Consider the following 13446-nt stretch of genomic DNA (forward strand, 5'->3'; position numbering starts at 1 on the left):
AAAGTGGGTTCCTGCATTGACCAAGCAATCAATCAATCCGTAGATCAACTGGGGTCGGGCGGCTCGATCGATCCTTTCTTTCCTTTCCCACGCGTCGAAGCCAGGTATTTGGAAAAAAGAAAGAAAGCAAAAAAGTAAAGGCGCGCTAGTACGCAGCTGAACAGGCTACTGGCCGATGCCGCAAATCTCGGGACATTTTAGCCGGGGGGTTCGGTGATGCCGAGCAGTCACTAGGTTCCATGGGGGAGAGGGTGCACGGGCTGCAATCGCAAAGTTGTTTGGTGCCTGGCGCGTGGACGGATACCCCAGGCAGCCTTTTCTTCCTTTTTCCTTCTCTCGTTTCTTTTTCCCCTGTCCGGGGCAGACCATGGCTGTCATCACCTTTTTGCCGTCCGTGCTGAGGGTGCCTGACTAGCTGATGACGGGGGAGAGGGGCGGCTTGGCGGTGGCTGAGCAGCAGCCCTGAGCCCACACACCACGGCAGCCTCTGTCATGTTTCACCACAGCGGCAGCCAGCGCCGCAGAGCCCCAAATCTCCCTGCACACGCGCACGCTCGCACGCACGCTCGCACGCTCCTCAGCTCGAGAATAGACAGCCAGCCCCCCTTCCGGGAAATTCTGCCAGCATTGTTGAACCAGCAGCATGCATGCGCCGGTACCAGCTGGTACGCCCGTTGTCGTGCCCCGTAACCTCGTACTTTTTACAGGGTCTTCTCGGACCAGGCGGCAGGCTACGAGGAGAGAAAAATGAGGGATCGACGGCGGCGACCTTGGCTGCGCTCTGACCGGCTCTTCGCTACCTAGCCGGCGCGACGCCGTTTTGCATCGCCTCGCCTCCAGCATTCCTTCGCGCCGGGCACTTGCGGTCGGCCTGTCGTCACCGCCGGTGTGTCCTTGCTGTTCGCCTTGCGAGGCTGCCCCTGGTAACTCATGACGTTGGGCTACCGTAAGAATGATGCCCTTGTTTTTTTTTTCTTCCCGCCTGCACGCGTCATGATGTGTACTGAGCACTATTCGCTTTTTTTCTGTTGAGAGTTTGGTCCATGGGAAGGAGCCAGCGCACAGGTTCGCTGCTTCGCGTCGTTGGCAAGAGAGTCGTGACGTTACGCAAGTGTTCGCGCGTCGCAGGCGGAGACGCGAACATGGGCATTGCATCATGCGCATTGCTATCGCATCGTAGCAAGCTCCGCGGACAGAAGTGTGGCAGAGAAGTGGGCCCACTCAGCCTGTTCCACCGGCATTCCATCGCGGGGACACTCGGGCACGGGACGAGTCGGAAATTACCTGTCGCTTCTTTTTTTTCCTCGTTCTTCTCGAAGCGCGGTGGAAGGCAAATGGAATGCATGGTCGAAGCGTCTCGAAAAAGCGCCGTCGGCTCAGCGCTGGACCCTGCGGATCGTTAGGCTGAGGGTGGACTGATGAGGCTCTGTGCACTACACCTATAAGCTTCTGAGCGGTGACTGTTGCTAAGAGACGGTAGCGTACCTGCCGGTAGCGCCGCCGTTCGACGCGCCATGGTAGCCGGTAGCGCCCGACGGTGCAGTGGGCTAGCACTGAAGGCTAGGGCGATAGCAGATAGTCGGCTGCCGTGCGCCGTTGCCCAACACCATCCACGAACAGGCGGTGACGGTCGGGGATCAAATGATGCCCCGTCGTCAAGGCGACAATGTCGTAGGGCTGGCGTGGCGTTTGGTAGAGTCCGAGGGTCTGAAAAGACGATGGCACAGACAGCCCGATGGAGCAAGCTAGCCCGCCAAGGCCTTCGAAAATTCCTTCTAGAAGGATGCCCGATTCGACCTCTCGTTTCATCGTGTGGCCAGTGAGGAGGTTGCGGGCGGGTCGGTCGATCCCTGCAGATCGCCTATCTCAGATTACCGACTCTGTGTACTCATCGCCGCGTCGACGTGGGAGATAGGCTAAAGTCGAGTAATTATCGTCGGGCAGCCGTGCTCCGCTGTCGCAGCCGGCCTGCTTTCGAGAGCTTTGCGACGGTTACGTGGACGAGAATGGAGCTGCAGCTTCGCCGGGTAGGTAGCAGCGCTGCTCAACGATACTGGCATTGCATCGTGTCACGGCGCACCCACGCACGACGAGCCAATGATGCCGCCGGAGACACAGCGGCGGACGTGGGGCGCCGCTTCCCTCCCGCCCGCCTTGAAACGGCGACGCAGATCCTCCGGTCAGTTGCCGTCTACACCATGACGACTGCCTGCATGCCATTCCCACGCGTAGGTACCTCACGCACGCCAGCCCATTGGCCGTCCGGCGCGTCATGCTGCTTGCCTTCAAGCACTCCCCCATCTCCGTGTGTGCAGTCGCGCCGATTCTCGCGCCTGCTGAGCTGTCAATTGTGCTCATTGTCGCAGACTACTGTCGCGGATTCCTGACCTGCCTAATCTCCTTGTCTCCGGCGTGGGCGTTTCCTCCATATTGGGGCCCCCCACACTCGCCCACCGGCCACATCGGGAAAGACCAAGCAGTCACCTTCACCAGCTCCTTCCTCCTCGTGTCGCCTGCCTTACATCCACCTTTCCTCCCTCTCGTCATTGCAAACTTGTTTTTCCTCGACAGCTCCACAACCGCCATCCATCGCGAAACCACCACCGCATTCCGGCCGCCCACCACCTCCATCGCCGAGCTTCGCCCAAGTCTTACCCACACACACCACCAAAACAGCAAGCAAGACAAGGCGGCTGCCCTCGCGTAAACCCGTCCGTCCATATTGAAGCAAGGGACGCGCGCACGACACGCATAGACCGCCAACACCTCAGCCCTGAACGCCTTACTCCACCACCACCACCACCACCACCACCAACAATCGCTTTCCGTCCGTAACGGCGAAACCATGCTCTCGCTCGTGAACCCGCGCCCCACCGCCACCAGCGATGGTCCGCGAAACAACGGCACGCTGCCCCGCCACCTGCTCTCCGGCCGCAACCACGGCCCCGACGCCGGTCGCGCGCCCCGCCGCCTCATGACGACGAAGAGCTCGGACAACAACGGCAACGGCACCTCATCCGCTCCGCACCACACGATGATGGCGACGGGCGAGCGCGACGCCGACGGCGACTCGTTCGACAACGTCTTCCTCGGCTTCGACGACGACAACGACGACGATGCGATCCCGCTCGTTCCATTGCCCAAGGTGCGGTCGTCGAACACGGCGACGACGACGACACCGATGGCAGCTGCCAAGGGCAAGATGAAGGCGAGGGGAGGAAGTGAGGAAGACAAGGAGAACGATGGAGCAGGGAGGAGCGGGAAGAGGAGGCGCAGGGTGTATCGCTACGTCAGCCACGGGATTGGCGGCGCGGGGAATTTCCGTGAGTACTAGTAGTCTTTCATGGCTTTCCTATTCTTCTTTGCCTATCCGTTACCCTACCTACCCTTGTCGCCCCCTTCTTCGCTTTCGTCTTTCTTTCTCTCGGGCACTGCAATGCTGTGCGTGCGTGCACGTGTGCGTGTGTGTGTCGCTCTCTCCAAAAGCTCATCTCGTGGGATGAGACCGCATTGGGGATAGCGGTGGTGGTGACGTGGTCGTGTGTCGTTGTTTCGAGGAAGAGCTGAGAAGCCTATGCGGTGGGGGCCATGGGGTCGCCGAGGCGGTGGGTCTGCTCGACGCAGGTACCGGCCGTGATGTGGGGATGGATGTGCAGGGCGCAATTTTGACCGGAGCTCGGCCGGTTAAGTGCGAGATCTATTCTCGGTTGTTGCGGTGGACCTGGGGGCGAGGGGGCGAAGCGAGACCGAGTGATGACGGCGGAAAGGGATCATCGTCGTTCCAAGAGATTGGAATTGGGGAAAAAAAGAAAAAAAGAAACTTGGGCAGATTGGGAGAGATGGCGCGAGGGCCGGTCTAAGAAGTGAGGCGGCGACGTACTGCCCGCACACTGGCAGCGGAGCGGAAAAGCGGCGGAGAAGGAGGAAGGGGGGGAGACGAAGAAGCTGAGAGCAGGGAGCGGACGTCGGCGCACACACGCACACGAGCCACCACCATCCCCATACTCTCCCATCAATGCCTGCATGCCCCCATCACAACGTCATACCTCGCTATTCCTTTTCTTTTTCCGTCGCAGCATTGACAGCAACGACGACGACAACAAAAAATTGTCTGACCACTGTACGGACGCGGCGCTAATGCGGACATGTTATGACGTGCAGGTAAAGTCCTGACCAGCCTTCGCTCCGACATCACCACCACGGACCCGAGCTTCGCGCGCAACAACGGCAACAACGCCCACCAGCAACACCAACCCCCGCCTAGCTCCGGCTCCGGCTCCGGCTCCGGCACCGGCACCGGTCGCAGCACCATCTGCTCTTGCTCGCGCTGCTTCAGCGCCGGCCAGACGTCGTTACCTCGTAGCGGTACCAGCAGCAGCGTGATGATCGCCAGCCGCAGCAGTAGCAGCAGCGCCACAACACGTGTGTAATCTGGGACGTGCGACCAATCACCACGCGTTGCCGGGGTTCGTGGTACTAGTGGGGTTGCTGCTTTCAGCTGGGCTGGGCCGGCTGCCTGCTTGCTTGCTTGCTGCTGCGGTTTCGTCTGGGTAACGAAACGCGCGTGCGCGCGCGCGCATCTCGCTCGGCTTGACCCGGTTGTTGATAAGGACAAAGTTAGTTTTTTTTTCCTCTTGGCCCCATCCCCGAGACGAACGAGCACTGCCACTGCTTGCCTGCCCTCTTGTGGGGAAAATGGACACATGACCACGAAAAAAAGCAATAGCTTGGCGAAAGAGAATAAGGCGATGATGGAGATATCGGGCTTATGGCGGAGCAATTGCTACTGTTGTTGTTTGCTTTGCTTTGCTTTTGCTGGAGAAGATCGGAAACAACAACCATGAGGCTGCATTGCATGCATCATCTGCTTCTGCTTTTTCCCCCGTCCGATCGCGCTCTCTCCAAATTTCCTTTTCCTTCTTTTCTTTTTCCTTGCCCTGCCTATTCCCTTTTTTTTGCATTGCGACGGCGAGTAATGCAATTTCCTTTGCATTTTATCTGCGGGCTGGCTGGGATATGAGAGACAGCGGGCTGTTTCTTTTCTTTTTTGGGGCGGCATTTTGCTGGAGTAGGAAGGGTCGAGTCTTGCATCACGAGGGAGATCACGGGCTGTCTGTCTGTCATGCAAGGGACGGAACAACGAGCGCTATGGTCAAGCAAGGTCCCAAGCGAAAGATTGGATAGGGTAGTAGTAGAGTACACAAGCAGTCAGGATCACCGGGTAGACCGGCAGAGTGCGGATAGATTCGGGTTGAAAAAAAAATGCATTTTGTTTTGATTGCCTCTTGTTTCTCCACTGAAAAAAGGCCACGCGATTGATCGTCTATGAGATTTCGTGCAACCAGGCACAAGAAACAAGTCTAATTTTGCCCCCCGTCTTTCCAAACGCCGTGTGCCCATGTCCCTTGTCTTTTAGTGGAACGCCTTAGCCCGATTCAGTACTAGAGAGAATGAAATTTTTGATTTTGTGACGAGAGAAAGAGAGAGACCGATGTTAACGCCAGTAAAAGATTCTAATAAGTAAACAGTCATACAAAGGAAATGTCAACACAAGGAGATCCGTCGCGGTGTTTTGCCGTCCAAGGAGAGAGAGATATGATATAAGAGAAAGGAGAGTAGTCCCAAAGGAAAGACCGAGTGACAAGATGAGATGCCAGATGGCGAGTGCCATGCGAGGCAGCTAGTGCCCGCGGAGGAGTAAGATAGTTCTTTTTTTCTTTCTTTCCTTCCCTCTTGGTGCTGGACCTTGGAGCAATGGTGAAACGGATACGTGCGAACCACGATGACGTCCCCGATCCAAGTCCGAGGCCACCGCAGAGGGAGTACATCGGTCCTATTCGATGATGGAATAGCAAGGCGATGCTAAGGAGATACTGGTCGGTGGGAGACAGGCCAGGGTCCAGCAGCAAAATGGGTGCCGGGACCCGAAGTCGTCGGTCCCGGCTTTGCGCGAACCCCATGATGGGATCTCCGGCGCGCAGCAGCAAAGATGCCTGACCAACACGGTAGGGTTGATCACGCCAGCTGCGACCCACGAACCATGAGCCAATTGTCTGTGGTTCGATGGGGCGCCTGATGGAAGAAGCTCTGGTCTAGCGAGTCAATGCCTATAGACAAGTCCGTTAGCCAATTTGCGCATGGGGCGGATGAGCACAGGGAGGGGAGCGCACGGAGCACGACTTACCTGTTGTCGAAGAAAGGGTGACTGGGTTGCCGAGAGGAGGGCTCCACAATTGAGTAGATCGTAGGGCTATACGAGGCGAATGCGAGAGGCGGTGATGATGCCTTCGGGAAACGAGTGATGCATTCATGACACCGACAGCCTCGGGGGCATGAAGGTGAAGGACGTCTGGATGGCGGGCAAGCGAGGCCTGCTGCGACGGGCGACGCAGAAGCGCTTGGTCTCGTGGTCCTCGCGCGGCGACTGGACGGACTCGGAGTCGGACGACTGCTGCTGCTGGCGATCCCCCAGGGAGCTTGCTGAATCGAGCAACCAGCGCGACATGGTGCGGACGTGCGACTCTGTTACGGCTGAGAGCCTCTTGCGGCGCCTTTGCTCTGTTGGGAAGTCAGCGAATGTGGCCCGCAAACGGCGGCTGTGGCTTCGACACGTACCAGGCACCGGGCTGACCGGGGTAAGAGGCTCGGCGGCCTCGACATCGAAATCATCCTCGTCCTCGGCGGCGGCGAATTGGGGGCAGGGCTCGTCGACAATGATGGGCTCGGCCTCGGGCGACTCGTCCTCGTCCATGAATGTCTCCAGGTCCTCTTGCTCCTCGGGCGTCATCTCGTCGTCCTCGGCGTCGAAGGCGGGCTGGGGAAGCACCAGGCCGGAGACGAAGAATTGCGAGTAGCCTGCCAGCAGCAGCAGGTGGGCTTGGTAGTAAGCCATTGCGGTGGTGGGTGTGCGATTGTGGGGGTGGTGGTGGTGGGTGTTGGTGATGGTGATGGTGCGATGGGTGCAAGAGGGCGGGGCGGGTGTGTATTATAGATAGCTGGTGGTTGGCAGGCGCTGTGGCGGAGGCAGGAACACAGCGGATGTAGCTTCTTGCGCCGGGGCCTCGCGCCAGCCGTCAGCTGCGGGTAGCCATGCCTGCCCACTGCCCGACAGCTCGCAAGGCCGCTCGGGCAGGGAAGCACGGTGAGCACGGTGATTAGTGGCAGCCTTGGCCTTGTGTGTCAGCTCTGCGTGTGCTGTCAGGTGCCAGGGGGGGCCCATGTGTAGCCTGTGTAGCTCGAGCGCACGAGGCACGCCCGAGCGCCAGGACCGCGCTTGTCACACTGCCACGGTGGACCAAGAACAGCCTTACCACCCCGGGCCCGTGTTCGCATTCGCCCGTCAGCAGAGGGTTCGTCGCGCTCGGATGCGACTAGGTGTGACTGCCGTTGCGTGCTCAACGGTCACTAGAGCCGCGGTGCAGGCCAATGGCGGCGCGGGGAGGAGGCTGATGCGGCGCCTATTGGGCGGAGGGGCCGTTCTATGAATACTGAACCGCTGCGGCGGAAGGTTTGCGATGAGATAACGCAGGAGAAAGGGGAAACTGCCCGGCTGGGAAGGGGCTCTCCGGCCTCTCCACACTGCGCGACGTTGTGACGTGACGCGCCTGCAAGCTGGTCGTCTCACGTTGAGCCGCGCCCGCGGTAGTGCGTAAGGGCTGCCTCTGTGACGGTGAATCTTGCTCATGTTTCAGCGGCAACGTGACTGCAGCCTGGGCCTGGAGCCTGGAGCCTGGAACCGGTCTTCGTGCTGGGCGCAGCAGGGCAGTTTAGGGCAGGGCGGTGGGCGGCCAGGTGGCACGAGAAGCTCCGTCATCTTGGAGGTTCCGCCAGCGCGGTAGGCCGCAGATAATGAGCAGCTCTTGGGCAGAAGTTTCAGACGTCGACCGCCCCCGCCATAACACTGGAACGATGCGCGCTCGCCCACGTGACAGCGCGCGCTGAGCCCTGGCCCGCTGGCTGCCGAGCGGTGTTCCTGAGAAGCAGAAAGCCGATGCCGCCCCGCAAGATAAGGTTCGCGCGCCTTCCACGGTCCCCACGGTCCCTGGAAGCCTTCGGCTGGCTCGCATTCGCCCACAACACACAACACCCACCCTGCACCGGCGGCTGCTCCCAGTCCGGCTGCCAATACATGATGCAGCGCCGCCGCCGTGCGCGTGATGACTGCATGTGCCCCCCGCCGGGCGAGGCTGCAGCGCGGGGGATCGTCTAGGGACCGTCTGCCCCGCAACGCCGCCGCCGTCTCCGCACAATCCTCCAAGCCATAGCCGGTTCGGGCGCAGCGTCGTACCTAAGGATGTTGAGCTTAAGTCGGCCTGCCGAGCCATGTCACGTTCCCCTCACTTGCGCCCACGGATTGCATCCTCCCAACCGTGTCAGACCGCAAGGGGGTGCCTGAGATGTTTGCCCGGCTGCAATATGCCCGCATTCCTGCCGCCGCGCGTTCCTGTATAAATGGCCCTGTGTACTCCCGCACCCGTGTCGAGTCCCCTAATGCGATTCTGTATCACCATTCCGAGCCAGATGGCTTTGCTGTGCGCCTTGTCCCTGTGTCTCTTCCACCTGGCCGCAGTCCTTGCCGTCGATCCAGCTGTTTCCCTGGACTACGCCGCCTATCAGGGCACGCAGTACACGGATGGCATCACCGAGTGGCTGGGCCTCCGCTACGCAGCCCCTCCCATTGGAGATCTTCGCTTCGCCGCGCCTCAGGATCCCTTGGCCGGAGTCGGTGTGACCATCGCCAATCAGGTATGATCGCGACTCCACTCCACTGCATCGTGCTTAACAGATGCTTAGCATGGCCCGCTCTGCATCGCTACCGGCGCTTCGCCCTCGGTGACCACGACGTCAGAGGACTGCCTGTTCCTGGACGTCTACGCCCCGAGCAATGCAACCGAGTACTCCAAGCTGCCCGTCTACTTTTATATCCAAGGTGGCGGCTTGAACGCAAACACCAACCCAAACTATAACGGCAAAGGACTGATCCAGGCCGCCGGCGGGGACATTGTCGTCGTGACTTTCAACTACCGAGTCGGACCCTACGGCTTCCTTGCTGGAGATGAAGTGGCCAAGGGGGGCAGCCTGAACAACGGCTTGAAAGACCAGATCAAAGCGCTCCAATGGGTCCAGAAGTACATTACCCAGGTACGTGCCTTTTGCTCAATCCAATACACTGCGAGGCCCAAATAGATCATTTCTAACACACTTTGCCTATAGTTTGGCGGCGATCCGGATCACGGTAAGGCCTCCCGCACTGGCCGGATCTCTTCGGCATGTGAATCGCTAACAGAGTTCCGGTAGTCGTCCTTGGCGGTAGCAGTGCCGGAGCAGCCTCCATCACCCTCTTGCTGACCGCCTACGGCGGCCGAGACGATGGCCTGTTTCACGCCGCCGCGGCCGAGAGCCAGTCGTTCGGCACCGTTCTAACGTCCAAGGAAAGCCAGTTCATGTACGACAACCTGGTGATCCGGACCGGCTGCGCCAGCTCCATCGACACGCTCGCCTGCCTGCGCAGCCTGCCCGTCGCCCTGCTGCAGGCCGAGAACTTCAACACGCCGCTGCCGGGCGCCCAGAACCCGCCGCTGTACATGTACAGCACCACCATCGACAACGACCTGGTGCCGGACTACACGTACCGCCTCTTCGCCGGGGGCCGCTTCATCCGCGTGCCGACCATCTGGGGCGACGACGCCAACGAGGGCACCACCTTCACCCCCACCAACACGTCCACCCTCGGCGAGTCGGACACGTTCCTGAAGGACCAGTTCCCCGCCCTGACGCCGGACCAGCTCGGCCGCATCAACGCCCTGTACCCGGTCGAGGGGACGCCCGTCTTCGCCGGCGCGGGGCTGTACTGGCGCCAGGTCAGCAACGCGTACGGCGACATGCGCTACACCTGCCCCGGCTTCTACGTCGCCTCGCAGTACGCCCGCGCCGGCAGTCCGTCGTGGAACTACCTGTGGAACGTGCAGGACCCGGCCCAGGTCGCCCAGGGCCTCGGCGTGCCCCACACCGTCGAGGTCAACGCCATCTGGGGCCCCGAGAACGTCAACGGCGCCGCCCCCGCCAGCTACTACCCCGGCGGCGTCAACTCCGGCATGGTGCCCATCATCCAGGCGTATTGGACGAGCTTCATCAAGTGCTACGACCCGAATTGGTATAGGCTGCCCGGAACGCCCAGGTGGGAGGAGTGGCAGTATAGCGTCGACACGGGCTTCAATCGGTTGGTGTACGAGACGAATTTTACGCGCATGGAGAATGTGGATGCCGCGACCAAGGGGCGGTGTGGGTATTTGACGAGCATTGGGGTGGATATCAAGCAATAGATCTTAGATGGTGGGGACATCAGACGTAATTCGGTATAATATTTTAATGTTTTGTTGCATACAACACCGCAGTAACCATTTGCATCTTTATCGTTGTCATGATCACAACCATTCAGATCTCCAAGATGCCCCACCGTAAAGTGACGTGGGAATTGTTCTGAGAAACCTTCATAATTGATTAATTTTGTTGGGCATCCATTAGCCGTTGTCCTAATCCCTTCACCGAGCTTATAGCTAGTAGAGGTACATTTTTGAGCAAATTAAGGCGATGGAATGAATTCAAACCAGGCCTAGCTGATTGACTAAGGAACGTCAGCTTCCTACTACCGTTTCCATTGTTCAGGACGGAAGGCGGGGTGCCGTTTTTAACTATTGGTGGCGTCCTCTCCTTACATTAGCGCCTAGGCAGGGTCCGCACTTATCGTACGCGCTAGTAGTTTGACATCATAGCAATGTATTTATAGCTACATTTTTTAGGCATAGGATATGTATAATGCTTCCTGCAGGGTTCATATTCCCGGAGTTTGATCTCTGTACCCAGCATTTACTCGACAGAAGTGTCTGGCTTCAAGCCGGACCTTTACTGCGACATTCTCAACAACAACAAAATTTTGGCGGAGTCTTTTATTGTCAGCACCGCGGCACCAGACTGCAAAACCAACGAAGCAACCATGGTTGGAACAGCGGGGCACATTTTCATGTATCGGCGAAATGCCACGCAAAACCATTATTAAGGCAACATCCAAATCTACACGTGCAACGACCAAACCAATCACGTAACTCCGCGTGGGCTTGCGGACCAGAAAATACTGATAACCATGGCGGACTTGCGTCGGCCGCCTATTTTATCCGACGCTTATCCTCCCTCTGGCGACTCCTACCGGGTTTCAGACCACATAACATTGCCGTGCGGGCCGTCGTATCTCCTTAGCACTTACATTTCGAGGAAATCAGGTCAGCTTACAGATTTTCCATGGAAAATTTGCGGGTGGTAAACCATGATAGTTTCCTTCGCACGAAAACGGGGAAACGGAGGGAAGACTATGTTCTGACCGACCCAGTACCAAATTCCTTCTTGGTTCTCTCCGTCACCAATAACGATACAGGGTTGGGTCTACTCATGGATGTAAGCTGTTGGCAAAAGTAAGCGTCGACGACTGGCGAACCACTGCTCTGCACTTTCTTCATGATCCCAGCAAATGATTCCGTTTTTACTCCGATTTCATTCAGACAGAACCGGCTCCAGGTCAAACGGCTCTCAACTGTCCTTGTGGAAACCTTGTCTGGAGTGCTCTCCCTCTTTGCATCGCCGGACTTTCGTACAGTTCCGAGGTATCTGTCAGCATCCATCACGCTTTCCGTTGCTACTCTCTATCCCACCATCGATGACACCTCGGCGATATCTGCCCCCGTTTAACACCTAAAAACTGCAAATGCCATCGCAGAGTCAACAATCGGATCCAACGTTGTGGGCAAGCCACTTCCCCATGGCATTCTGATCTCATCCCGGAACAAGACATTTCCAGCACGTGCTCGGTGGCATTGCATTCTTTGCGGCTGGATTTCTGACCACCGTCGCCCCTGGTCTCTGTACCGTCAATATCGCTCCTATTGTCGAGTCAGTGACGCTCAGACAGGTGGACAGCGTCGATTTCACCCAGGGCGAATGCTCCACAATGCTGCAGCCACACGGGTCCTTAAAGACGCTCGTCAACGACATGGCCGGTTTCCCCATCACATCGTTGCTTGGAGAGGCAAGTCAGGGGGCGCTCGTCAAGGCAGGGAGTAGACTCTACGCCGAGTACATAGCGCTGCTGAAGGGGCCGAGTGGTGGAGGTGAGAACAGAGGGGCCCTGCGGGAATGTGGGGTAGGTCGAAGATATGCATAGACTGGTGGGACGGCGAGTAGGCGGGGGATGAGCGGGCGGGGCTCGCGGTGCATGCTGAAGGAGAGTGATGATGCATGGGATAGGAGAGGGTGTTGATGGCCGTCCAATTAGTAATTTGGCTATAATGATCATAGGCGAAAAAATTCTTCAACAACAAGCGATAACAAGCAATATCCTAATAGGTTCTATAGTGTAGTGGCTAGCACTCAGGATTCTGATTATCAGAACATTCCTGCAACCCCGGTTCGATCCCGGGTAGGACCTTCTCCTCAATGAGTTCTCTTTTTGTCAAGTTGCAGCAGCCTGTACGTGTATGTGGTTGTGCCATCGTCTTTTTCAAAAAAAAAAAATTCGAACTTTTTTTTTGGGCTTCATAGATAATCCCAGGTATGAGCTACCTATCCCGTGTGGGTCCTTCTCTTTTGCACTTGGCTGCTACAAAGTAAAAGCCGTTTGAAAAGCTAACGGCGGAGGGTGCCGCGAATACCCGAATTACGAAGCAGGCCATCCTGGTTCACGCGCAACAAGAAGGCTGCAGGCATGAACGCAGCACTTTTCGACACAGAAAGCTTAACGCAGGCCACAGAACACACCGTCGATGCCCAAGGTTATTATTCTGACGTTCAAATTTTGTGTAGGTAGTGTTTGGTCCGATGTGGGGCTTGGGCAACAAATTTTTCCTGTCCGGGCGTCCGCAACTTGAAGGCCGAACGAACGGAAAGTCCGGCCGAGATGTCGCCAACCACCATCCTTCACTTCCCTTGCGCTCCCGTGCATTCAAAATTTCGCCGAAGGGAAGACTGATGTGCTTTGTAGCTGCGCAATGTAAGCAGAGGCGAGGTACACGGTACTAACAGCGTCAAGGAAAGATCCAAATATACACGGGATTCTCACAATGTCAATATCGTCAAAACTGTTGACCGGAGTTGACCGGGGTGGTGGAACGGACTTACTTTCTGTCATAATTTCCAACTCGGCTGTTAGGGCGGTTGGGCAAACAGCAGTCGGCAGTGCTGCCTCGCCAAACGAGGAAGTTTGAGTTACGCGGTGGAAAAGCTTGGTGTGTTCTTCCCCACGGTCTAGAAGGCGGGGCTCCATCCTTCCATGTTTCAGTTAGAGAGTTCTCCCTGAATTGGGGACAAAAGGTAGCTATCACTGTAAGCGACCGTATCACGCCGAGATTACTCCTGCTGTATGCACGTTGCACGATGCGCCGAGATCTTGACACCGGTCGA

General features: G+C 57.7%; 2 protein-coding genes and 1 non-coding gene across 3 annotated transcripts; 2 read left to right on the forward strand and 1 right to left on the reverse strand.

Annotated features, from left to right (window-relative positions):
- Nucleotides 1–6307: 6307 nt before the first annotated feature.
- On the reverse strand, nt 6308–6892 carry SLS55_009960 (uncharacterized protein; the record flags this gene model as incomplete). The annotated part of the gene is made up of 2 exons (XM_066781354.1): nt 6308–6558; nt 6616–6892. 2 exons carry the CDS (start codon nt 6890–6892, stop codon nt 6308–6310), a joined length of 528 nt encoding a protein of 175 aa, XP_066628356.1.
- Nucleotides 6893–8520: 1628 nt separating this feature from the next.
- SLS55_009961 (uncharacterized protein) lies at nt 8521–10322 on the forward strand (the record flags this gene model as incomplete). Its single annotated transcript, XM_066781355.1, has 4 exons — nt 8521–8745; nt 8794–9141; nt 9214–9235; nt 9298–10322. 4 exons carry the CDS (start codon nt 8521–8523, stop codon nt 10320–10322), a joined length of 1620 nt encoding a protein of 539 aa, XP_066628357.1.
- A 2070-nt stretch (nt 10323–12392) lies between these two features.
- Nucleotides 12393–12475, forward strand: SLS55_009962. The gene has a single exon. It is a non-coding gene; the product is annotated as a tRNA-Gln (tRNA).
- The last annotated feature ends 971 nt before the right edge of the window (nt 12476–13446 follow it).

The sequence above is a fragment of the Diplodia seriata genome, assembly GCF_021436955.1.
Source record: "Diplodia seriata strain FDS-637 chromosome Unknown scaffold_11, whole genome shotgun sequence".
In the NCBI taxonomy this organism is placed as follows: domain Eukaryota; kingdom Fungi; phylum Ascomycota; class Dothideomycetes; order Botryosphaeriales; family Botryosphaeriaceae; genus Diplodia; species Diplodia seriata.